Source organism: Miniopterus natalensis, chromosome 17 (genome assembly GCF_054644295.1).
Source record: "Miniopterus natalensis isolate mMinNat1 chromosome 17, mMinNat1.hap1, whole genome shotgun sequence".
Classification (NCBI taxonomy): domain Eukaryota; kingdom Metazoa; phylum Chordata; class Mammalia; order Chiroptera; family Miniopteridae; genus Miniopterus; species Miniopterus natalensis.
The window spans coordinates 4938125-4964745 of record NC_142097.1 but is presented as its reverse complement, the minus strand read 5'-3'; the positions used below and the strand labels follow the sequence as shown (position 1 = coordinate 4964745).

The following is a 26621-nucleotide window of genomic DNA, read 5'->3' as shown; positions in this document are numbered from 1 at the left end:
TTGTGTCAGGGGATGGGGAAAATGACATTGAATATATTTAATAAAGGAATAGTAGGGTCATTTACTGTTGTTGAAATTGTCAGTTACAGTATAAACATACCCTTTATATTTTAGGCAACAGAAATTTTCTATAATTTTTTTTAGAATCAAAGGGGAAAACCTTTACAACTAAATACCATTTAATGAGAATAAAATCTTTGAAATTACATTGTAATTTGTTTCATTTTCCCAAGGAGAATTCAGAGGACAGTACTTTATCTCTTTACTACCTGCATAAAGTGCCAATTCTGTATGTCTAAGGTATCACTTACAGTAAAAACAATGGAAGGAAGGAAGGAAAAGAGGAAAAGATTGTCTCCCTTATCAACTCTCTGGGAAAACACTGCTTGTTCTGTTTTCCTCACTAGTGGAAAGAAAGGGCATTTTTATGCTAAGGTGACCTTTAAACCCATCCTAACTCCTGCAGGGACCGCTGTCTAGTCAGAGAGCACGGTGGGCTCACTCGACGTGCAGGTGGTTAAGAAAAACACCCTTCTGCAGCTTCTCTTCACCCATGTGATTCCGTGGAAACGCTTGACCCCTGGCTTTCTGCTTGTGCTTCGGCCCCGGGGCCTCTGCGGTAGAATTATTTATCATCTTTAACGGCTTGTGGCCACTTGGGTTTGAGCTCATTGTCCAGCACATCGCTCCAGAAACGCCCAGATGCATGCGGACCACCTCAGAGTCGGGGCGCATGCGGCACCGTTTGCTCCAGCATCAGCATCCGAGGACGCCTGGAGAGAGGCCCAGAGAGTCCGAGTGGCGCTGCTGTAATCCCGGCCTCGGGTCCCCACCACGGGCTGGTCCCTGTTAACTTGGAGCCAAGCCCACTGCATCTGTCCCCGAGGCTGAGTGTAAGCACAGCCGCGGCCCAGCCGGAGAATCTGCACCACTGCCGGCATGGACGCACGTGTGGCAGTGGGACTTGTCACAGGCAAAGTCAAGATGTGGTTTGTCTTTGGCGCCTCGTATTTCTCTGCAGTTTTTACATCCTCACCAGTAACCGCCTTCCTTTCACCCTGCGTATTGCACAGGTCCCCAGTTCCTCGAACCCCTTCCACTTCCTGAAGCCCTGTGGCTACTCTACTTGCAGCACTGAGTAACTGGATGAAAAGGATTTCGTCGTTTTAGGGTGGTCAGAGGAAGACGTGTAGTTACAAGTGAATGTTCCAATATTATAGCTGCCAGAATCTAACCTATTTTTGGAGGCTGTTGGAGCCCATAGGACCTGTGGGACCCGTTCCTCACTTGTGGTCAGCCTGCTCTAAGACCTGAAGACCAGCTTGCCTGGAGCAGGTCTTCCGCTCAGACTTGCCCTGGGGGCTCTCTCAGTCCCCACTGGGTCCTTCTCTCCTGACTGAATATTTGGACAAGTGGCCCTCTGTCTTAGAGAAGTCTGTTACATCAGCTGCTGCATGTGGGTTTTCTTCTGTTCTTTTTGTAGCCGGACTTCTGGAAAGAGTGGCCCGTCACCACTTCACCAGTTACAGTTCAGCTTCCACTCTCACTGTGCGTCTCTGCTTTTCCCTGTACTTGCACTGCCTTCTCTCTCTGCATGGCTCTTCTGATTCACTTCCACTTAAACGGACGTATCATCAGCATGGTGACCTCAGCCATAGCCCCCGAGGTCTTCCAGCTGAGTCCTCTGTCCCAGTCCCAAAGCCTGGTGAGAGGGAATGGGATTGCCCAAGCTTGGCCCAAGCCTTCCATCCCTGGGCCCTCAGTCCCCTGTGGCAATGGAAAGGGGTGTGGGGACAGTTAGTGGGGTGAACAGACTACCCAAGGCTACTCCTGGCAGGGCCGCTGCTGCGTGAGGGAGCTTGCGCTCAGCCAGGTGTGCATCTCAAGCCCTGATTCACTGTGTATATTTCTAGCTATGATCTAACGCCCACCCCAGTACATACACTTTACATCAAATTCTTTCTGCGGTTTGCAGTCAAAGCCTAAGGTAGAAATACTTACATGTAACATTTACTGAGTCCTGTTTTGCCTCAGACATGCAGAGGTATGTGTCCTCTCTCACTGTCTTCCCTATAGTCACAGGGAAATTTGGACTGTGTTCTGGTTCTCTCAAAGTGTAAATTTTCTGTTTTATGTTCTCTTCTTTGTTTTCAGAGAGGACAGAGGGATACAGACACCTTTGCTCTGCCATCTTTATCTAAATTGATGTCACTCAGACTTAAATTTGTAATGTACTTTACACATGTATTAGGCCTTTTTTCTGGTCTACCCTAATTAAAATTAATCATTCTTAAGAATGTCAAGGCCTAATGTTTCTTCTGTATATTTTAGAATTAAATAATTCCCTTCTCTAATTCAATTCATTTCGAATTTATTGATTACCTATAATGTTACTGGCACTGTCAGTTCTGTTTTTATAATGCTCAACAGGCTCGTAATCTCAGTGAAAAAATTAGATGCATAAAATGCTTAGCAGGCAGGACAGAGGAGCCCATAAGTATGCAGTGAGTCAAATGACTAAATTGGTACAAACACGAAGTTCTGTGGGAGGTCAGAAAGAGAGACTTGGTCAGGACAGGCTGGCGCGTGAAAGCTTCCTGTGGAGGGGCTTCCAGAGGAGGGGCCTGTGCTGGGCTGGCTTCCTTGTTATTTTAAAACATCTGTATTTTGATTACGTCTCCTTTGATTATCCATTTTTCAGCTTGGTGTTGTTGACAGGGAAATAATACATGTCAGCATTAGTTTTTCCAACTTAATGGATCAGATGAGAGCGACCCATAACTTCTAGGCTTTGGGAGTGGGCTGTAAGCAGGAGAGATGGAACGATAGGCAGAGTGAAAGGTGATTTAGAGGAGAAACTTCAGCACTTGCAGTCCAGTCGGCCGGTACCTGGCTTTTCAATGAATGACGAAGATTGAGTTTTCAAAATGAAATGGATTATTTAGCTGGTATTATTAACTTAAAGAACAGGGTTTAGTTTAAGTATTATAGGGATTTACAGGAGACATTTTTCAAATTTACTGAAGGTTTTACCAGTAAGCACTTAAGCAAATGTAAATGTTTTGCGGGCTGCAGGGGAGCTGTGAGCATTAGTCATCCTGGTCACACTGGCCTCACAGACGTGTGCCCGGGCCCAGCTGACGCTCTGCAGAGTTCCCGAGGGTTGTTATGATTAGCCTCCTGGTGTGGATATATTGCAAATGTAATAAGAACGTAAACATTTTATAAGTATGGGAATTTCTGTTTTTACTGTTAGTCATTTGAAGTGGCAGGAAGAACAAATTTGGTCTCTACCTAATAATAGTGGCGCTCACATAGAGGACTTTGTTCTTGAAGTCATTCAACATTATGAGCCACGATATGAAGAGTCAACAGAAAGTTTTTGTGCGTATCCATCATGCCTGGTTGTTACAGTGGGTGACAGGGGGAGCACCAAAAGGCATTTTCTCTCATCGTCCTAGGAGAAAAGAGAGAAAGCATCTATGATTATTCTGAAGCTTCATGAGTGTGCACATTTATTGACAGTAATCCTGGGGATGGGGCTTCTTCAGTTCTCTTGTCCCTTTTTATAACCATAAAATATTCAGGTATTTTAATAAATATAAAGAGTTAACCATCATCATAGTAACTAAGTTGATCATTTGTAGCCACATGAGAAACAAGTTGTAGGAAAAACACCTTTATTAATAATCTGGAGTCATTTATTCTGATGTCGCATCACTTTAGGCCTTCTCTTCTCAATTAAGGTGATCTGGAAGGTCTGACATGATCAAATGCTAGGTGAGCAGGCATGGTTGGTAAAGGTTTGTTTCAGCCAACATTTTGAGCCCAGTCTTGGATACGGGGACTGCACAGATGAGCGGTGCACAGTGCAGGCACTAAGGAGGTAGGGTGCATGGGTGGGCGGGCAGGTGGGCAGCAGGACTGGCCATAGGACTGGGAAGGACCCAGAGCTGCAGGCTCGGGGACCGCCCATGGGGAAGGCAAGGAAGGAGCCAAGGCCGAGGGAAAGTGTCCTTGGAGGACTTGTTTTGGCATCTCGGCTGAGTCCTAGAGGATGGAGAGGACATGCTCCCCCAGGACTGAGAGGGGCACTGGAGGGGATGGTGGGGCGTGGGGTCGGCTCTAGGGAGGAGCTGACGCGAGCCACAGGATTGCTCTTTCACCTGGACCGTGGACTGCGAGCAGCAGCAAGGGGCCAGATCCCCAAGAGGCACTTTTTGTTTGGCCTGCTGTGCTTCTCTACATGTGCCAACATTTAAAAATAGAAAAGTTTAACATAAAACCCCCAGATTTCTGGGCTTTATTGGCACATTGCTTCATGGTATCTGCCAGCCAAACCTGAACAGCGGTTCCCACAGTCCTTACCAACCACTCTTAATTTTTTTTTTTTTAAGTAGGCCCACTTACTGCTTTATATCGCCAGCCTGGGCCCTGTCCATGTCTGTGTTTGCCAACATTGTCCTAGACCAAAGGCTCCTGCCCAGTGGTGGTGCCGGAGGTGGAGTGACCTACGTTTTATGCAGGTGAACTAAGCTGCTTTTTTTTTTTTTTTCAAGCTCAAGTTTTATTTAAAATATAAAAGAAATGGTTCTTGAAAATGCTGATGAATAAAGCAGGATAGAGTGCTCTCTTCCTACTAGTCAGCCAGCCTATCCAAGTACAGGGCAATATACAGTACATAAGTGCTGGTAGAATTTCACAGTTTAGTGTTAGATTATCTGCCTAGATTATGTAGAGATTCTCAGTGTGTGATCTTGGTTCTGGGTTTACACCTTTACTGACATAAATGAGGGCTCCTGCTCCTTGGCCATAGCAAAGTCCTTTAGGCCCAAAGTTCTTTGCATAGCATCCTTTATAATAGATTTCACCTTCTTTCTCAGTCAGAGTTGTTGATTCCAGACTCTTTCCACACTTGGCACAGCGGAAACAGTTTTTGTGCCAGGGTTTTCCTGCTCCAATGATCTCAGCAGCATACACGGAATCCCCACATCTGGAACACTTCTCAGCACCTCCGTATTTCTGAGCAAATTTAGAAGTGTTTGGGTTTGTTGCAGGCCTGTGAGGTTGCACACTCTCTGGCTTGATGCCCAACCTCTCACCCCGGTCCATGTTGAGGGTGCCAGCGCCCTGGCCATAACCGTAGCCTTTTGGCCAATACTTCTTTCCGTAGCAGGATTTGCAGTAGATCTCTTCATCGTGAATTGCCACTGTTGTGCCACCTAAGTTTTTCCTGCAGACCATGCACAGAAAGCAGCGGTGGAAGCTCCCCCCATCGCACTGCACCTCCTCCGCGTGGTGCACAGTCCTCCCGCAGGCGCCGCACTTGCTGCCACCTCCCCAGACCTGCATTTCGTGTCGGAGGCTGGACCACGCGCAGCGGGCAGAGCGAGGCAAGCGGAGTGGCAGGGAATCCGGGAGCCACTGCATTTTTTTATATGGGATCTTATAAACTAAAAAGGGAGTGCGTTAGATAATTAAAACATTTGGCTCGACCAGGAAAAAGGGAAAGTATGTGCCTCCCCTGTGGCAGGTGTTGCGGGAGCTGGGGATAGTAGAGGAATTCAGGAGGTGGTCCCTGAGCTCAGGGAGCTTTGACGAATACGTTGAGGTTGGACCACAACACTAGAAACTTTCATGGATGGGATCAAATGATAGGAGCCTCCCCTCTGAAAATTCCAGAATCTTTGTACAAATAGCTCATCCGAAACTTAAACTGAACTGATGTAGCATAATTCAAGAGTCACCGTTTGCTTCTTTCTGAGCTAGACGGCTGAATCTCGGGGGCAGCAGCGGGGCAAGGGTCTTCCTAGCTTTTTCTGTTTTTGTTTTTCTTACCTCCCTTCTAGATTAATAAGATTCTGGCGATTTTCAAAATTCAGCTAAGACCTGCTTTGGGTTTTTTTCCTTGAAAAAAATATTTTCTAATATAATGCCACAGTCCCCATGTTCTAAATATAATGTCAAAAATACTCCCTTATTCTTGAAATTCTTTTAAACATGTTTAGACATTTAATTTTTAAGCAAGTTACCATCACTTTTTATGTAATTAATAGCTGTTCGAACATTGCTGTAATCAATTTTCTTTTAAAATATATTTCGTGTTCTCATTTTCTTCTCACATTCCTGAAATTGCAAGTTTACATCAGTCCCCTGCTACCTTGCAGTATCGATAACTTGAGATTCTTTAGAAATAGAAGATTCCTAAATAAGATTCTGGGGAGATGTTTTTAGAATAGATACCTGTAGAGAATTTCCCCAAAAAACTCAAGCCAAAACTCAAATGTCAAATTTACTCATGAAATTAAAGTCAAATTAGCTCGGTTTGATTAAGGTTTGGGGTTTTCTTTTGTTTTTGAAGAAAGGAAATTTTATTTTGTAATTTAAAAATCATTTATTCTGAAATAATGAGCCAGAAGTATGAGATTAATTTTTGTGTAAACCAATTAGCTGCAGAGCTGCTTAAAATAAAAGCTTTTGTGGTTTAATATGACATTTCATAGTCCTGACACGCTGCTTAAACAGAAAAGCCAGATTTCCCCAGCAAGGTAATTTAAATTACATTTATTAAGTGTAATAAGTAGAAATCAAATTAAAGCTTATATATTTCTTCTCATTTGTTCCTAATTTTTATAGAAAATTCCACTTTGATTGGGCTACTAAGGATTGGTGTTTAGTAAACAAAGAAATATTGTGTTTTAAAGGAGGAATAAATAATTCATAGAAATGTGTTGACAAATTTCCCCTCCCTCACAGTCTATTAGTTTCTTTTCTGCAGTAGCCTTGGGCAGGAAAGGCACACGTGGAAGGATCCCACGCATTGATGCTCAGTAGAAAGATGCCGCAATTTAAAATGTAATTCCGTTTTGGATATGAGTTTGGAAATAGATCATCACTCAACCCTCAGCATGAGCCATAAACCTATTTGCATGAGTGAGTGAATGAATATAAAATATTTTTTTTTAGTTCAAGAAAATCACTAGATTTTTTTTCTGCCACCATCCTCCCATCAAATAGAGCTGTTTTCTTTATTCACCCGTTTATTCTGTTTTATTAAAAATTAGAATATTTTTGCAATGTCATCATGCCCCACTCACATGCTTTCCTTATCTTTCCTGTATAAATTCACTGCAGGGAGAACCACTCACAGACGTTAATTTCTCTTTTCTTAATAAAGACCATTACAACAACTATTGAAGGCACGCAGGAGCAGCAGTGGCCTTTAAAAGTAGCTGGCATGTGATCTACCTAGTTTTTCCTGGTGGTTTATTTTTTTGTAATTTGATATAATAAAATTTTTAATTTAAAGTTATAATTGAAAATAAAAATAGTTTTGCCGTTTTAATTCATAGCCATCATTTATAATTTATGATTGAGAAATGACATTCTTGAGTATATATGTGTATTTTTTCATATTCTAATATATATATTCATGAGTCTTTTTGAGTTTGAAAACAATAAATTAGTGGAACAATTTATTCCAAGTTTTTCTACCCCTCCTTCCAACTTAAATAGGTCCACCCTATTTAAATACATAATTCTGTATTCTTTCACCTGCTCTTTTTCTTATAGTTGATTTTATAATTTGGGAGTTTATAGTACTTGTGTTTATTTGTTTAATGTCTGTCTTCCTTTCTACACTAAACTTTGCTTTCTATTTTGTTCACAGCTGTATACCCACACTTAGCATTGTGGCTGACTATGCAGGCAGTGAGAAATTCGAATGAATAAATGAACAAATGAACACCAAGTGCTTTATTTGCACTATTGTGTTTGATTTTTGACTCTCTGTAGTAAGTTGTTTCTATTTTACAACTGAAGAAAGTAACACCAACGTGTTAAATAATTTGTTCAGGATCACACAGCTAAATAGGGTGGAGCCCCTGGCTCCCCTAACTGTCTCATTACTGAGTTTTTTTATATAAGCCAGTTTGACGGGTTTTATTCTGGCCTAATAGAAGAGCCCTACTGTATCCCTTACTCTTTAGTTGAGGAAACTGAGGACCAGAGAGGTCTGATAATTTGCCCACTTTACATGGCTTGAGCTCAGACAATCTGCTCCCTGTTGAGCAAGCTTAGTTACGCCACTGCACGGAAACCAGAGCATAGCAATGCTAACAAAGAACATTAAAGCAGTGCCAAACACTTCCTTATGAAAATGTTCTAAGACGCCTGGTGAGACAGTACAGTGGACCAGGTAGACCCACACCAGTGTCAGCAGTGCCCGGCCTTTTGCCACACTCGCTCCACCTCACCCTTCTGCTGGCAAAGCACCGTCAGCTGTGTGGCCAGGTTACGTTAGGGCAGGTGAAGCAGGGAGGTGGCGGGATGAGCCTGTAGTCCCTCAGCTGTAACGGAGCTGGCTTGCCCTGTGTCCTCTCCTTGGTATATGTCAAAAGGCCCCTGGAAGCGGGTGACCAAACAGCGTGGAGGTGGAGGGACCATGGAGGGCTTCTGTCGGCTCGGCCGGGCGTGCAGGTGAAAGCGGCATCGCCCTGGCAATGGCAAGCCTCCCAGTTGCCTGGATGCCCAGCAGGTTTCCGGTGGTGCTGCACTGTGGGTCCAGGGGCCACTCCTAGCTAGAACCAGGGGTTCACCGGGAAGCTCCCTCTCGGCCCTCTCCCCGCAGCCCGGGAAACACGAGGCAGCCTCCTGAGCTCTCTTGTCTTGCCTCTAGAAACCAGACCTTAGCACAGCGCTTGAAGTGGAAGTGGACCTACATGGTGAAAGGGGCACAAGGAGTTTAAATGGCAAAAGGAACAAAAAGGCTAATGAAAAAAATTTAAACAAAATTTTAAAGAATAAATGATAAAAGGAGAAACAGTTCTGGGGGGGTGTGTGTCTGTCTGTCTGTCTCTCTCTACGAGTTTGGGATACTTTCCATACCCATTTAGGAATAGGGGGAGCAAATGGGTGTTTGATCAAGGGCTGAGCAGTGTGATTGGGAGGAAGAGTATATATTGAATAATTGACCTAAAATACCACAAGTCAGTCACCGGCAGAATTGCCCTCCTGGCCTTTGTGCTCTGTCTCTGACTTGGTGAGGGCTAAGGCCGCCTCACAGTTATGCTGGGCCGAGCCGAGAAATGAGGGGCTCTCACCTTCTCTGTCAGGAATAGATTTGTATTAGAACAGCTAAACTTCACTTTAAATCACGATATTCAGAGATTTCGTGGTAAAGGAAACTTTAAGAAATAATCCACTCAATACATTTTCTCTATCCCATAACCATTATCCCTGTGAGTCCTCCTACTTGCAGTTTCACAAAGAATTCTTTGCCTCTGTTACTGTCATATTTTCACTGTCTGCACATCCTGCCATTTATCGAGATAAACCCTTTGTGTATCTAACTCTTGTACTCTGCCTTATTTCAGTTAACTTGTAAAGCTATGTAAAATATGTCAAAATTGTCCAAAAACTCAAAAACTACCTCATAAAAGGAAGACTTGGGAAAGATAAAGTAGAGCCAAAAATAATCATTCTAAAAATGCAAACCATAGTCACCCTCATGTGAGTCTACCTAAGGGCCACCCGGGGGACGGGCGCCTGCTCCCTGCTGCTTTGGTCTGTGCCACCCGTATATTTTGGAACATCTGGATGGTAGATTAAAGAACAAGCTAGGTGAATTCTGTGTCTTTCAGCTAGCATTTGATAAACATTGTGTGGCAGTGTGTCTGTTATTCTTTCCCCTCGAAATCCCTGATGTGAACTTCCCTTGTGAGGCAGACGGATGCCTGTCTGTTGCTGGCCATCACAGCACGTGGAGTAATCCTTCTGAAAAGCAGATCTGATCATTTTCTTCCCCTTTTAAAAAATGCTGACTCTGCATTTGCCCAGAGGCAGTGTTCAGCTTTCTGACGCGGCCTTCCCAGCCTCTGTTCTCTCCCCAGCGCCTCACGCTGCACTCCAGGTGGATGGACCTGCGGTGCTTTCTCACATGCTGCTCCCTGCCCTTGTTGCCCATCTCCCTCTCATCTGCTAGGCCTCAGAGTGCACATCTCTCTCCTGAACCCTTCCCTGTGACCCCGATCAGCCCCGCATCCTGTCCATGGTGCCCCCAGACTGTGGTTTCCTCTGCTGCACCACACCCACCATCAATGCCTAGTTACCTGTCTCCCACTCCCGAGGTATCGCTCGCCCTGTTATTTCCCAGGTCTGGTCTTTTTTTAATGTAGTGCTTTCCAGTCATTTTCATCTCAGGGAGTGCAGTAGAAAGTTAGACTCTCTATACAATGGGGTAAACTGAAGGAACATTTAAATTCAACAGGAGTCTGCTCACAGTAGAAGGCAACCAGCCTAAAGATTCCAACTTTCAGAAGACCCAAGAAATAAGTGAGCCAGCAAGTCCTGTTATCCCAGTGTGCCCCCCTCACTGGGCGGAGGGTTGGGGGGCTCTGGATTAAATGTGAGCCAACAAGTAAACCTGAGTACAAGCTCCTTTTCCAAGTTATTTACTTATTGATTCTCACTGTCTCGTCTGTAAAATGAGGATCTCAATAAACATGTTTCACTGTGTTAATTTTTGTTGTTTTGTTTTTAATGCCATTCCCAGTGTTGATATAGGCTCTGGAAATAGCTTCCTCCGGTACTGCCATTGGGTGTAAACTAGTGTAAAATCTGGAGTGTAGACAGACGCTGCAAATCAAAATCCTTAAAATCTGGCCTAACAGCCTCACATCTGGGAACTTATCCTCAGAATTTGTCCTGATCGGTGCTGTGAACAGCAGTCTATCTAGAAGGTATTCATCCCAACATTATTTCTGTTTAAAGAAATGGAAAAATACCAAGTATCCAAACCGGGTATATAGATGGAATTAACTGTGGTATATCCATAGAATAGGCCACTGTATAACTGTTAATGATGATGATGTAAAAGAATTCTTAATGGCATAGGGAAATTATTAAGATATATTGAAATTAAGTAAGTAACAAATCCACAATTCATTATGTTCTCGGTTATTTTTTAGATAGATATTAAGAAAAGGCTAGAAAGAAAGAAACCAATATGTTTCCCTGAATAACCAATTTAGAATTTCTTCTTTGTGATTTTTGGTAGTTTCAATATTTCTGAGATGAATATATATTGCTTTTATGGTATATGCTTTAGAAAAATTAAAGTATCATGAAAAGAAACTTCACAGAGTTTGAATTGGAGCACCGTTGTCTGTCGTGTGAGGAAGCCCTGACATTCACCAGGTCAGGCTCCAGCCCAGGAGGGCACGGGTCCCTGAGGGACCTGGGTGCTGGGAGTGATCGTGGCTCCCTGGGCACATATTCTCGTTTTCAGTCACGTGCCTACCAGCCTCGTTTGTTTTTACTCATGTCCCTGAGCACACTGGTTTAAACACCAAAATTAAGCCTCATGATTTCCTGTGATGTCAAGAAGGGTCAGGAATTAAGCTTCCACATGCAGTTGCCCATCTCGATAAATTAAATTCAGGTGTGCTTTTCTAAAGGGGCTTTTCATAGCTAATGCTTTTGAGTCCAACTGGCTTCCTCAGACCTTGAGAAGGAGTGAGCAGCCTTCTTTTTTACACAAGGTCCAAATGAGGAAAAATAAAAATGTTTATGAGCCACATTTTTCCCCCACCCAAAATAAAGCTAGCTTTTTAGAGTCCCATAGGGGGAAAATCTGTTCTTATGAGCTATAAACCACATTATGAAAGAAGAAAACAGTTATCATATTTGCACTGCTTTTTAGCCATCTCACTCCTCCTTTCTGGGCACATGTGAGATGGAACAACACAGGGGCATCGTCTAAACTTTATTCTGAAAACTTACATCGTGTGCTGTATTGGGAAGCCAGGTGAGAAGTCCGCTTCCGTAGGTGCTGAGAGGTGGAGTGGGGAGCAGATAGGAAGTTGAGGGCTGGAGGACGTAAAGAACTGTCCCCTGTGTAGGGGAAATATGAACAAAGTAATTGGTTGGAAGATCAAAAGGATCAGTAGACAGTGGAGACAGAAGCTAAAGGCAGGTTCAGGAGGAGATTAAATTAGAGAAAAGTAGAGAGTTTATCTTTTAAAATGGAGTTGTCCTCTCCCCCGAAGTGGGAGAAGGAAAAGGCAGTAAAGAGGAGGGCACTTGTCACTGTCGAGGGTATTAGGGGCCAGGGTAAATCTGGAGACTTGAAAGTGGGAGCGGAGTTAAACAGCCACCTGGACAGAGTGGGAAAGGAGATCAGCGCCGACCAAGCAGCAGCCCTGGGAACCATCCTCCTGTCATGGCCGATTGTTGACTGTGGGGCATTCTCCAGAGGAGTGGGGACGGCAGGTCAGTAGCAGATTCAGAAATGGGACTCATCGGGGTGGGAATGATGGAAGGAAAAGGCAGAATAAAGATTGAGGGTGCCAGAGTAAGGGCTGTGGAAGTAGCCAGCAGGATTTAGAAGAGGTGGCCAAGACTGGGAGGAAATTCACCCTCAGACTGAACATCAGTACGAAGTCTCTCCGGCGTCGTGCGTGGTTCTTCCATCTCAAGCAGCTAGACAGTAGCGTATCCCTTGTACATTCCTCTCATACATTCCTCTCTTCCGCCCAAACTCCCATTCTGTTGGGTGCTGTCTCCAGGGCAGAGTGATCACCATATCAAAGTGGCAGCTGGAATTCTGAGTCACTTCCAGCTTTCTCTGTTTCCCTGACTTCACTGGGTATTTCCAGCTGCTGGGCTCCCCTGTTCCCACAGCCCCCATTCCCAGCCAAGTCCTAACTTCTCATAATTCTACAAATTTTTCCTAAAGGGGCAGAGTTGTGAACATGAGGCTTTCCTCCTGCCCTGGGAACACCGCAGCCCTGTGAATAGAGGGTGTTAGCTCCCATGTCGGGGGTAAAGGTTGTCTTCCTGGGGAACCGGCCCCCAAGAAGTGACACACCAGTGACCCCCGCTTCCTGGGGAGCACAGCGTGGAGTCAGCTTGAGTGGTGTCACTGAGCGCTGTGGAAACGGTTCCTCAGAGGCAACAGGTAGCTTCTACAGGGGGAGGACACAGTGGAGTAACCGTAGATTTCTTAAGAAAGAATAAATAAGCATGTATTTTATCAGAAACTAGTAGATCCAATCTATATACACTTTCAAAGAGTCTTCCACAAGACTACACAAAGTTTACTCTAAAAATTGGACTGGACTGTTGAGAGTCAGGCTTAGGAATATCATCACCATTGCATAGTTTCATTTGACAGTTTTCTTTCACATTTACAAGTTTCATGAGGAAGCTGCCCCAGAGCAGGAAGCAGCCAGGTCTGCCCCCCAGGTTGCTTCCTCAGATGGGGTGAATGCTTCTCTCTCCATCAGCTCCTGTCCCATCACGCAGTTAACTGGCGTTGAAAGTGATTGCGCTGTGTTCTCTGCTCTCTTCCAGCCCACTGCTCGCTGTGTCCTTTGCCACTTGCTGTGCTGTCCCAGGAGTTGCCCTTCTGACGTGGGGGGTGAACCCACTCACAGGAGCCCTGGGGCTCTTCAACATCTTCCTGTATACCTGTTGTTACACCCCACTGAAGAGGATCAGCATCGCCAACACTTGGGTTGGGGCCGTGGTTGGGGCCATCCCACCTGTCATGGGCTGGACAGCAGCTACCGGCAGCCTCGATGCTGGTGAGTGTCACGGCGTCTCAGCGTCTCCGCAGCAGACACGTGGGCAGGTGCGCGGTCTAGGAGCTCAGAGGCTCTCTTATGCAGGCATTAGCAAAAGCTGGCCAGAGACGCTTCCTTCCCCGAACTGCAGGCCTTGGTGTTCCAGGCCGTTACTCGGTGCTGACCCCTCGGCGCTGTCCAGGGGGGCAGACAGAAATACTGTGAGTGCAGAGCCCCCAGGAGACTGTTTCCTTGGCTTCTCTCTTAGACTTGGAAGGATGTGAGAGGAAACAAGGGAAAGCAAACTGCCTCAGTCTGCAGCAACTGCAATTAAAGGAAAGGACCTAAAAATCATGAATCAAGTTGGCACAGGTGATTCCCTGGGATACCCCCACCGTGGAGGTGTCTGGCCCCAGGCCTCCACTATCCTGTCCATGGGACATCCCCTTCTTGGCAGGCCTGCTACACTGGCTCTTCCCTCCCACAGACCTGGTCTTTCCCCTCTGAAAGAACAGACTATTCTCATTAGTTTCTCATTTATTTTTATATGATTTGCTTAAATTGTTCATGCTGTCTACAATAAAACCATTGAGACAGTTCTACATTTTTTCGGTGGTATGTCACAACTAAATTTGTGGGGTGAAATAGCCCATTTTTACCATCTGTAAGGGAAGTTTCACAGTCTAATTAGTCAAGTAATTAGTGTTTTTTGACCGACACTTAGGAAGGAAGTGGTGAGGTTTCCTGCAGTATATGTAAGTACATATTTTTCACATGAGAGATCAAAAAGCAGCTGACCATAAACCATTGCCCCGTAGCCACATTTCTGAAACTTTTCACAAAAGCTCTAGGCTCTGATTTGGCAAGTGTGCAAAGATGGTTACACCTTTGTTACGGTTGTCTCTTAGAAAGGTTTTAATATCCTGTAAGTGTTGGCCTTCCATGAGTCTACAGACAGAGTATTCTAAGTGCACATGCTTGTTTGGTCTGTAGTAAGCCTCAGTCAGTCTGGGCCTGTAGGAGGCTCTTTCCCGCCGAGCAGCGGGCCTGGGGCAGGGCTGGGAGTGTGCACTTCTAACTTGTCCCCAGGTGATGCTTATGCCCACCTGCAGAGACCACACTGCCAGGCAGACCTGAGAGAGCTTTAGCTCTTGGAATACCTGGAAGCACCTAGGGGTTGGGCGGAGGGCATTACTCGAGATGCACTAATGGTGTCATCTGTATTAGCCACAGAGGTTGCATCTCTCCTCTGAGTTCTTATCTGAGGGACTTGTTTGCTTAAAAGAACCTTTCTGAGAATAAAATGGCCCAGAGTGTTTCTTTTCTTCATTGGTATTTCCAAACCATTTCGTCTTTGAACTCCAGAGACTAATCGCTCCAGAGAAGCTGTGAGCAGAGTAGTCTTTGGAGTACCTTGTGGAATGATACTGACAGGAAGGGGGGTGGAAGGTGAGGACGGGAGGGGGAGGCTGGGAGGTCACCTCAGTGAAACAGCCAGGACCGGGAACCGCTGGGGCTCACCACCGCCATCAAGGCTTTATTGTGCAGGGGTCCGTTGAGGACCTACTGTGTACTGGGCACTGGCAGATACAAATACTACTACAGTCTAGTCCTCACGGAAACCATGTCTCATTCAGCATCTTCAGGGAGAGGCAGGCAGGTGATCGCATAGTTGACTGAGCTAAGACCTTTAGCAGGAGAGGGGTCTGCAGAGGGCTGCGAGCTGGTCTTAGAAGGCTTTGGGTAACAGTGACTGAATTATGTCATGATGAGCTTACCTGAGAAGGGCACGCGCTTTCCAAGAAGAGGGAAGAGCCTGTGCACAGAGGTTTGTAGGCATGGGAACCAGAGCAAGTGGGAGACAAGGGACAGTATCCGAGAGGAGCTGCGCTCCTGAGGAATTTATACCTTATCATAAAGCAGCGAAGACCATAGGAGGCTTAGGCAGGAAGCAGCAGTTTCCACTTGGGGATTATTTCACAGCGTGCAGAAGGCTGGCTCCTCCCGGGTGTCTGGCATCAATAAGTTGTGGAGCCTGCCTGTATTGTCCTCCCGAGCTCTGTGTCTTCTCTCACCTGCTGCCCTCCCGCCCTTGCCCAAGCCTGCCCCTCTCCAGTAGGGCTCTACATATCCTAGGCCTGCCCACCCCCCTCCCTATCAAAATTTGACCCTTTGAGTGTTTAGTGAAGCATTGACCTGGTGGTCTTTGAAAGCAGCTCACGAACACCAATGACCTACAGGTGAGAATGGAAGATACATGTCTGAAGGGGCGATTCCCCTGAACGTACTTCATGCCTTTGCCCCGCCTTCCCTGGCTGCTCAGCCAGGACATCAGATACCCAGCACCGTCATTTCTGACACTTGGCTCTGTACAGCTGTGCAGAAGCCCTTCCCTGGCTCAGCAGATGATGGGCAGGACTGGCGAGGAAGCAGCTGGGCCGATGTGAGATGAGGACCCTCCAGCCTCAGCTGTGGCAGGTTCTGCCTGGCAGGCACTGTCTAGCTGGGAGAGACAGGACAGGAAACAAGTAGCTATAGAAAATGGTGTGCGTCCAGTGGCCTGTGGAGCAGGAGGTGCTGTTCATAGGTGCCCCCCTGTCTTAGTGGCTAGGTCTTTTGTGGTTTGGGGTGGCTACTGGGCTGGTAGAGCCTCCAGAGGGCCCAGCACAAACAGGGCCTGCTGCCTCTTCATAAAACATCAAATGAGGGTAATTACGATGGTTCTTCAGGCTCTGATTTTTCCCCCACAGCCACTTTACTGTTTTGTGTTTTATTCTGGGGGTTTTCCTATCAGATAGTAAATAAAAGATCTCTCCTTGTTTAGATGGCCCAGTGGTGTGGGCTCAAAGCCCGTGCTCATTGGATCTGCCCTCTGGTAGGGAGTCCAGCTCAGGGTAGGCAAGGCAGGTCGGGGTGGTGGGGGGGTGAAGAAAACTAAACAGGTCAGCGTGTGGGAATTGTGAACACCGAGGAAGTGTTAGTTGTTCTTGATATTTGCTACCTTATAGCAACAGAAGAACTATAAGCAGCGAGCTTTTCTCTGGGGTGTGCAGCACCGACAGCTGTCCGTGGGGTTTTGTTTCGGAGAGGACTGCGCTGTGCTGTCGGGTGCCCGCCAGCCCAGGAAGCGCTCTCGGTGGCTGTCTTGTCAGTCAAGGTCATTGTGAGAATGGTATTCTACCTGCCTCCCTTTCCCTCTGAGGCTCAGCCTTGGCCCCCCACCTGCCTAATTACTTTGCCTGTGTTTTGTTTTGTTTTGTTTTAAGTTAAACTGCTGCTACTAGAAAATATTTAAATGCATACCAAGTAAAACTCAGGAAGGGCACATGAGGGTCTGCGTTCTGGTCCCTGGTCTGCCCAGCTGGTGCCTTAGGGATGGAAGAGCTGGGTTTGACTCTGCTCACAGTAAGCAGGGAGGAAAGTGACCTGCCAGGGCCCTAGCACAGGGGTTGGGGGGGGGCGCAGCAGATAAGTGTGGACAGCAGACAGTCCAGCTTCACACACGCCTGGAGCCATATACATTAGGCCTCTCAACAGTGTTTATCTCAGGAGTCTGTTTAGTTTCTGGTGGCTTCAGGTTAAAGTCTCTTTCCTCCTTGCCAAGGCCACTTCTCTTTCCATCACCCCCATTTCTGAAAAAGGCTCAGATTCTGTTTTGTAATTTTCCTAAATTTGAGTAAATCCCAGGACTCGGGAGTTTATGGCGTGGGCCTGGGTGACAGTCTGTGGAGCTGATTCCTAAATTGCCTTTGGTTTGTAATTCAGATGTTGTTGTGTGGTAAACATTAATTATGTCAGACAACATTCAGTTACAAATGAGGACTCAGAAATGGGCTCTTATCAGGAAGTGACATTTGGCAGATGGATGGTTTTAGTAACAAAAAGAGAATGAGTTTTTTTAGCCTCAGCTGGTAACCTACAAAACGCTAAACCCTGTTTCACTTTATTTACCTCCTTTATCCCAGGATAAGAAAATAGAATAGAGAGAATTTATTCACTCGTTCATTCAGCAAATATTTGAGGGCTTAGTAAGTCCAGGCACTGTTTAACTCAAGCACTTTTAAAGATTTCCTTTAAAATACTGCCTTAGTTGAAATCAAACTCCAAAATGAGTATGTTCATTTTGTGTGAGCTTTTTTTTTCATAACTAGCCTTAGAGCTTCAGATAAATGATAGTTTTAAGGACAGAGCGAACAGGGAATGTTTTCATGGGAATGTTAGCACGGCAAACAATATTTAGAGCCCTGTTCTCTTCAACACAAAAATGCAAAAGGCTGAAAAAGAACGTTTTGGAAATAACGTTGCTGAAGCCGAGGTCGGAGGTATAACAAAGGCTGACTTTGGTTCGAGGTGTGCTCCATCTGGTCTTGTCAGTTGTGCTGGGCTGACAGTAAGTGACGAGCTTTTAGGGAGCTGGGCTGGTGGCTTCCTGAAGGAAGTGGTAGCTGATGCCTGTGTGGCAGCCTGGAGGACAGTGCCTGGCCCAGAGCACATCTGAGGCCTGTGTGGCGGCCTGGAGGACAGTGCCTGGCCCAGAGCACATCTGAGGCCTGTGTGGCGGCCTGGAGGACAGTGCCTGGCCCAGAGCACATCTGAAGCCTGTGTGGCGGCCCGGAGGACAGTGCCTGGCCCAGAGCACATCTGAGGCCTGTGTGGCGGCCGGGAGGACAGTGCCTGGCCCAGAGCACATCTGAGGCCTGTGTGGTGGCCTGGAGGACAGTGCCTGGGCAGAGCACATCTGAGGCCTATGTGGTGGCCTGGAGGACAGTGCCTGACCCAGAGCACATCTGAGGCCTTGTGGCAGCCTGGAGGACAGTGCCTGGCCCAGAGCACATCTGAGGCCTGTGTGGTGGCCTGGAGGACAGTGCCTGGCCCAGTGCACATCTGATCAATATGGTGCAGGACAGATTAGTGTTGGGTAATAAAGACGGAAAGACTTTCAGTGTGAGCTCGGGGCACCTGAATATGTTAGACCCCACAGATGCTTGAAACTGCCCTCTGGGGGGTGGTAAGAAGGGAAAGAAAAGGGAGCAGTTTTTTCAGAGTCAAAGCTTGGTGTTTCTGTTACTCGTGTTTCCCTTCAGATGAAACCCCGGGTGGCTGGGTGCCCGCTGGACAGCAGGGAGTGTTGAGTGAGGTGTGGAGGACAAGCGTCAATGCTCCCTCTGTGCCCCTTCAGTGTTCCTGGGTCACTGCCAACGAGTTCTTCAAGGGCGAGCAGTTGCTGCTGAGCTCTGTCCTAGCTTCAGAGGACTCAGTCCTGCCTATGTGGCCGTGCAGTTGATAAACTGTCCCATATCCTCTCCCTCTGTCTGCCGTGCCACACGAGGTATTGCACTGCTGGGCCCCGTCTGTCTCATGGGCTCCTTGGAGCTAAGCCTCAGAGGCGAGGCTTTGGGATCTGTGAACATGAAGCTCTGCGCTCGGCTCTGCTTCCCCAGCTAGCCCCCCATTTCCATGACCATGAACCTTGATGGCACAGAGGTAACCAGTCACGAACAGACAAGCTGCGAGGGCCACGGGGAGAGGGAGCCCACTGTGTGGGAGGGAGTCTGGAACCCAGCATGAGGTCCCCTGGGGCCCGTTCCTCTGTCCTCTCCAGGGCCGTGCATGGACAGTGAGTGGCAGTGGATGGGTCTGGGTGTGAAGGGGGGAATGTATGTGAGCCAGCACACCACAGAGACACACGCTGAAGCCACTGAACTCTTCTAGGAAGAACAGGTACCAAGTCAGCGCGCCAGCTTGGAAGCCTCTTTCTCCATTCTTGGGAAACGATTGAGCTAGGTTTGCCTTGGCTTTTCTCCCAGCAGCATGATGGGCGCGTGCCAGGGACAACATTGTTAGATGAGCAGAGGTGGCCACGAGTGGGGCTCTCCCCAGGCAGTGTGCTCTGGAGGTGACTGGCAGATGTGCTGAGAGTTTAGAAGTGCCTGTATTTTCAGAGAGTCACCAGGAAGACCCTGTCAGCTCTGCCCTGCCAAGATGTCCCCTAGTCAGAGCAGGGTGTGTAAGGTAAGGCCCCCTCTAGCTACTGACACACATCATAGGAGATGTGCTCCTGGACGTTCTCTGTGTATGGAGGGGAGCAAACACTGCCCAGAACCTGCGTAGTCTCTGGCGTGGCCTCTGAGCTGGGATTTCTGCACCATGGTCTCAGGAAGTTGCTGGCCTCTGGAGAACCTTACCCTCAGACATGCCACCTGTTTCTCAGATTTTCAGTATTTTATATAATCATAGACCAATAAATACTTGATTAAAATAAAGGAAGCAGACATTTCTTCCAGATACAGTTAAGCCAAACATGTACAAAGATTCTGCTGTTAGGTAGGAAAGTGCATTTAATAGCAGAGAGCGCAGAGTTTGTGTGAATGCGTCAAAACTCCCAGACCATCTTCAGACCTCGGTTTACAAATTGATTCTTTCAGGAAGCCTTCCCTGACTTCTCCTAGGCTGATATTGGCCTTCCTCCTGTGTGCTCCCCACCTGGGCTGTAACCCCCAACTCCAGCTGAGGCCTAGGGAGCAGACGGCACCCATCCCGTAGTGGGCGCCCATGAGTATCTGTTGTTACAGAAGATCAGCCCAATAAAATAGACTGCTCTGGGGCACGAGGCTGGGGAGGCCCTTGAATTAGTAAACTGAGTGCTTTATGTTCTCTGCACAAGGAAGGTGGGTCCCCACAGTCCCCGGACTAATTCAAGTTCTTCCTTCCTAGTCCACCTTATCTTGGTGAAGAGAGTAATTTGTTTTCCATCTTGTAGATGAGCCCAGGCAGTTGCAGCCCCTCAGGTAGAACTGTGGGGGCGACGGTTTTCTGATTACAGTCCATTAAGGCTAAGCTGAGATTTCTAAGGCGCTTTCATTTGTGACATGAGCCAAACCCGTACCCAATTTCCTCTCCCATAGAAAGCAGCGTGCTACTCTTAGGAAAATGATTTTTTAAATTGTTATTTTAAGCAGAAGCATAACTGAAAAATGTATATTGAGCAAAACAGAATCCTCCAGTTGGCACACTAAGAAGAGGGCTTTTGAGAAAGACAAGAAAAATCCATCTGGGCCTGATGTTTTAACCATTTCAAGTCTGGTTTCCCAACCGAGTTTGCCCTTTCTCAGCCATTCGATAACAAAACAGATACTGCACTTGGACTTCTCCAATCCCTGCCCCGCTTCTAAGTTATCACAGACATTGTTTTTCTTGACTGGACGCATCTTAGTCCAGCCAGCATCCCCCTGTGCTATGGCTGTCGTGACTGCAAACCTGGAGGGGAGACTGTGCATGAGCTTGGCAGGATGGGGGGGTGTTAAACCTGGAGGGGAGACTGCATGAGCTGGGGTGGGGGGGGGTGTTAAACCTGGAGGGGAGACTGCATGAGCTGGGGGGGGGGTGTTAAACCTGGAGGGAAGACTGCATGAGCTGGGGTGGGGGAGGCATTAAACCTGGAGGGGAGCCTGTGTGTGAGCTCGGGGGGCAATTCCACAGACTTTGTGCTCAAAAGCCTCACAGTGACCCTATGCCTAGAGAAGCTCTAACAGCACTTTCTCTTCACTGGCCCCTTTAAAACCCACAGGTCATTTTTCCCATCAGAATATAAGGAGCAGCCTCCTTCTGTCACCTGTTTACTGCTTGGTTGTACCTGGATGGTATGACCTGCCCTCTGCGCCTCCTAATTTCCCAAAACTACTAACTGTCCAGAGAAGCACATTAGTGTTATGTCTAAAAACACAATGTATGCACTTTCTTTTAAAAAAGCTTTATTGCCCAGGCCTGTACGGCTCACTGGTTAGAGCGTCAGCCCACGGAATGAAGGGTCCTGGGTTCAGTTTGGTCAGGGACACAGACCTCAGTTGCTGGCTCGATCCCCAGTCTGGGTGCATGCAGGAGGCAACGAATCCATGTGTCTCTCTCACATCCATGTTTTTCTCTCCCCCTCCCTCTCTCCCTCTCTCCCTCTCTCTCTCTCCCTCTCTCCCTCTCTCGCGTCCCCCCACTCCCTCCCTCCCTCCCTCTCCCCTCCACTCTCTCTGAAAAGCATTGGAGACAGTATCCTTGGTGAGGGTCAAAAGCAAATAAATAAAAAATAAAATAAAATGCTTTATTGGCCCTGGCCGCTGTGGCTCAGCTGGAGCACCGCCTGCACACCAAGAGCTGGGGGCTCAGTCCCAGGCCAGGGCACACACCTAGTTTGCAGGCTTGGTGCCCAGCCTGGGTGTGTGCAGCAGGCAGCCCATCGCTGCTTCTCTCATATCAGTGTTTTTCCCCCCCCAGCGCCGCCTCCTCTTTCTAAAGATCAATTTAAAAATAAAAATTAAAGGAAGCTATTCTTTTTACATGTGGCTTCCACTGATGAGTCTGAAGCCTCTCTTACAGGAGTATTGGGCACTTTCTATATTCTACCCTCTCACGATACAAAGGAAAATGAACATACCCTTCAGGACTTGTCCGCATTCTGTTAGGAACGAATCATTCACGATTGGCCACCATGGTCCACTCGGCAATAGGTCATGTCATAGCCCAGACCCCTCCCAGCTGCTGGTTCCCACTGCCCCTGATGTCAGACCCAGTACACCCAGGGTCACCTCCGTGAACCGCCCTCCCCTCTCCCGTGTGTCCCCTCAGTGGCATTGCCAGGACCCCACACCCAGGGGCTGCCCTGGCACCCCCCTCCCCTTACCCTGATTGACAGCACAGGTCCTGTCACTTCGCCTCCTCACTCCCTCTGTCTCACTGCCCCCCCTTTCATCTCATCTCCTCAGAGACCCTCCAGACCTGCTGTGGGCCCCCCCAGTGTGATCTTCCTCGGCACCCCCACCTGCACACCCTCACACGCCCACACGCTACGCTCCTTCCGTGTCGTCCTGTTGCTTTGAGGGCAGAGCCGGCCTCGCACCTGCAGGTCGGGGCCGGCCCTGCCCTCCGCCCCTCCAGCGGGATCCTGGGCGGTCTTCCCTGTTCCCTGCCCTTGGCCACACCAGCCTTCCTTCCTGCTGTTGTATTCAGTTATCATGCAATAAAACTGACCTGTTTTCCTTTCGCTCTACAGCTCTAAGAATCCTACCACGTGTATAGTGTTCTTTCAATACCTGAGCACGCCGCTCGCCTTCCCCCCCAGGGCCTCTGCAGACCCTCTCTGGGCTCCCTTACTTCTCCGGGGGAGCTCAGCTCAGGCGCCCCTTTCGCAGAACGTGCCGCCTCCCCTGGGCCAGGTCAGCGCTCTGCTGCGGGCCCTCCCCGCGTGGCTTCCTGCACAGCACTGAGGGTGAGGAAGGCTCACTGGCCTGGCCTGAGGAGTGACACGAGCTCAGTGCCTGGGGACACACACAGCTCAGCGCAGGGTGCATCCCCCGTGCCAAGCCTGCTGGCCACTCCGTGGCTCGGAAACGTGTGCCTGAGTGAGAGAGTGACCAGTCTCCTGCTCAGTGGGAACAGAGCCCCTGCTGCTGGCTGACCTGTGGGCGGTGGCTCAGTGTCCTGCGGGGCCCCTTTACCCTGAGATGGGCTCCTCCGAAACCCTCCTTCATCTCCGGAGAACTGTCAGTGGCCTGTTTGTTTATTGAGTGTAAACCTGCCTGCAGGTCTGTCACCAGGACTAACGGGTAAACTGTAAAGTCTCCATCACACAATAGTGCTCAGTCCCTGTGCTCAGGCAGTAACGGGTCCTTGTTGAAACACTGTAAAGCCACGAAGTTATTGCTCTGCTGCCTTTATGCCAGTCCGTCCATCTAAGGCACTGGTTTGGTACCTCCTGCCTGCCGCAGCGTGCAGGCTCTGGGCTCTGGAGGGCGAGCTGGGCACCCGCCCCGAAGTCCCGTAGACACCTGCTGAAACAGTCCCTCAGTCACAGACAGAAGCCTAGGAGGTGTCTTGTGTGGGCCGGGAGCTGGGCTCCTTTCTGTTAGTGCTGGGCAGGGAGCCGCCAGCACCCCTGGGAGGGCCTTGTCGAGGGGGCGAGTGGGTGTGGAGTGTCCTTCCAGCTGCTGAGGCTCCTCTGGCCAGGCCAGCATGTGGGCAGAGCCCTAAACGTGTGCAGTGCATCCAGGCTTCTCTCGTCATCACAGTGTTGGGGTACAGGGGGTGTTGGGTGGGCAGGAGCCACAGACTCGACAGCCTGCAGTAGGAAAACCCCCCAGGAAGCCCAGGCTTGCCCCGTGCCAGTGTCCCTCCCTGCTGAGGTGAGAAAGCTGGGGGTTAGGAGGAGGTCCGGGTCCTGGCGAGCATGCGGCTCCCCACCCAGGCTGGTAGGTGCTGGGCTGACTTGGGCAAGCAGGGATGAAAGCGAAGCTGGCAGAGGTGCCTTTATGAAAACGATGCGTTTGTGAAAATCCTAGTGACATCTCTGCTTCCCTCTCGCCTCCTACCCGCCACAGGAGCCTGCCTTCTCGGGGGAATCCTCTACTCCTGGCAGTTTCCTCACTTCAACGCACTGAGTTGGGGCCTCCGTGAGGACTACTCCCGAGGGGGCTACTGCATGATGTCGGTCACCCACCCCGCCCTGTGCCGGCGCGTCGCCCTGCGCCACTGCCTGGCCCTGATCGCGCTGTCCTCGGCAGCCCCCGTCCTGGGTGTCACCACGTGGACCTTCCCGGCCATCTCCCTGCCCATCAACCTGTACATTTCCTACCTCGGCTTCCGGTTCCACAGGGACGCGGACCGGCGGAGCTCCCGGAAGCTGTTCTTCTGCAGCCTCTGGCACCTGCCCTTGCTGCTGCTTCTCATGCTCACCTGTAAGCAGCCGCCAGGCGGGAGCAGCGACAAGGGGGAGCCTCGGAGCTGAAAGCCTGTTGGCACGGGAAAAACAGAAACAAACAGGGAGAAGCACTCTTTCCTGTTGCTGTGAGGCAAGAATGTTTTGGTAATTCCGGAGCAGAAAAAAGAAATCACTGGGTTTAGTACAAGGTTGCAAAACGATTTGGTGCTTAATGATCACATGACAATTTTTTTAATGATGACATACAAAATGCTCAACAGGTTAATAGAGTATTTTTCTCTCTGGAAGTCTTTACATATCTCTTCCTCCAGCCCCAGCCTATTGTTTGTCTTCTCCTGGAGTAGATGAGCAATGTGCCTCCTTTTCTACCCCACCCCGCGAGGGGACCAGCCGGCGAGCACTCATCCTCTAACATCCCCAGTTCTGTGGCCTCCGGTCCCTTGAGGACTTGTCCGAGGACATCACACTGCTGGCTGTAGCGCCCCTTTTCCCTGAGAGTAAGCCATGCCCCCAGCTCCAGCTTTCTCTACCCCGTCCATCCTTTGAGCTGAATAGCCCCTCCGATGACCGTGGATTACCAAGGATGGGCTTCTGCAGCCACTCGGAGGGATCCAAACGGTGGCCTATGCACTTCAGCATTTCGGAAACTCTGAGGAATCACAGGCATCTGTAGAGTCACTCAATACAGGAGGTGTCGGGAGCATTTCTTTCTGGAAGGGTAGCACTAGGCTTTGTACCAGGAACCCTCCGGATCGCTCCCTCCCTGCCCTCAGCCTTGTGCAGACCATCTGTGCCCTTGCTGCAAGGCTTGCTCAGGCCTGTACAGGAAGGGAAGTCAGGAAAAGGTGAGCCCAGCCACCAGCCACATAGCTCTCGCTCTCATCCCCTTAGCGAGAAACACATTTCCGTCCTGGCCTCTTCCGAATTCAGAAACTAGCCTCCACACATCCAACAGCTTTCAGAGCCAGAGCCTGAGTCAGATGCCTGGGGGGGACTGCTGCTGGTTGGGGAGCTGTGTCTCCTGTAGCCACGTGTGACCTCATCACCTGGGTCCCATCAGTCTACCTGTGTGCCCTTTGTCCACTGTCCATTTCCATTTGCCTGAAGGTCTTGAAGCTTAACAGGGCATTTTAATTAGTCTCCAGGGCAAGGCTGCCCTGTAGGAATTCACTGGGAAAGTTTAAGCAACATTTCAATAGTCGTTGAAATATTCCTATTCTCTCAAAAATTTCTAAAGCGGTTACAGACAGCATCTGATCCCGTTTCTACTTATTAAAATGTTACCTCCTGGTTGTGTCCAGGTTATTCACTGTGGGGAACGTGGCCCAGGAATGTCTGGGAAGATTGTCTAGTTGTTGCAGCCCTGAAATGTGTAAAATGCTTCGGTTCTCTCTCTGCTGCAGTAAACGAGTACATAAGAACGGAGTGTGTGGTGCAGTTTATTTAATTGTCCTGTGCTGAGTTTGGATGGTTCCTGGTAGAATTGACCGCATCGGATCACTGCTGTGAGCTAGCAGAGGAGCAGAAGGCAGGCCCACGCACAGGCCTGTTTCAGGCGGTGGGAGCGAGCACCTGGATTTGATACCGGTGCACCCGGAAGACCAATAAGCCAAGTGCCGTGACCTGCTGCCCCCCGGCCTCCGTTCAGAATCACCCGTTCTTCCCTTCTTCCTGCAAAACTGGCGCCGAAGAAACCCTCCTTGGGGACTCTGACCTGTCCCGCTCAGAAAGTACCAGTGGCCTGCCGACCCTCAGCACAGGAAGATGTGCTTCCGCGCTCAGACCCGACACTCCAGTTTCTCTGCAGGATGCCGCGATGTGAAGCCATTTTCTGACTTCTCACTGCTTCTCACGCCGCTGAGCCCTGTCCTCTGTGTCCCAGGTTGGAATGTGGAAGTCACATTCCCAGGACCCAGCAGCCCCAGCAAGGACAGTCCTCGATCACCCGGACTCCTGAAGTCCTGGGACTTCGTTTCCAGGCCGGCCTAGAGGCTCTAACTTTGACCACCTTTCATACAGACCCCAGTCCATCAGCATTTCCCATGGGGGAAAGCATATGTCCCAGGCATCTTGGGGAGATATTGGCTGCTACAGCTCTGGGGGAGTCACTAGGCACAGGTACATAGTAAGGCCTTAGACTCAAGGTTAAAAATATAAAATCCGAGTTTGCTCCCCTTGGAGTTTCCCAAACCTGCTAGCAGAACCCGTTCCCTGTGCAGCACTTCCCAGCGCTCGTGTGGCGTTAGTGGTCGGGGGTGCAGTCTGGGGGGTGCAGTCTGGGAGATGTGGTCTGTACCTACTCTCCGGAGTGGCCCTTGGCCTCGGGCCTCTAGGCTGTGAGTGTGGACAAG

General features: G+C 48.8%; 1 protein-coding gene and 1 pseudogene across 1 annotated transcript in view; one reads left to right on the top strand and one right to left on the bottom strand.

Annotated features, from left to right (window-relative positions):
* The window catches only part of COX10 (cytochrome c oxidase assembly factor heme A:farnesyltransferase COX10), a 114610-nt gene extending 88915 nt beyond the window's left edge, over positions 1–25695 (top strand). Inside the window, exons 6-7 of the mRNA XM_016222459.2 lie at positions 13354–13586; positions 23930–25695. Coding sequence (XP_016077945.2) covers positions 13354–13586; positions 23930–24336 — 640 coding nt within the window. The 3' untranslated portion in view covers positions 24337–25695. The remainder of the gene's footprint in view (positions 1–13353; positions 13587–23929) is intronic.
* LOC107544557 (cysteine and glycine-rich protein 2 pseudogene) lies at positions 4726–5352 on the bottom strand (annotated as a pseudogene).
* Positions 25696–26621: the final 926 nt, after the last annotated feature.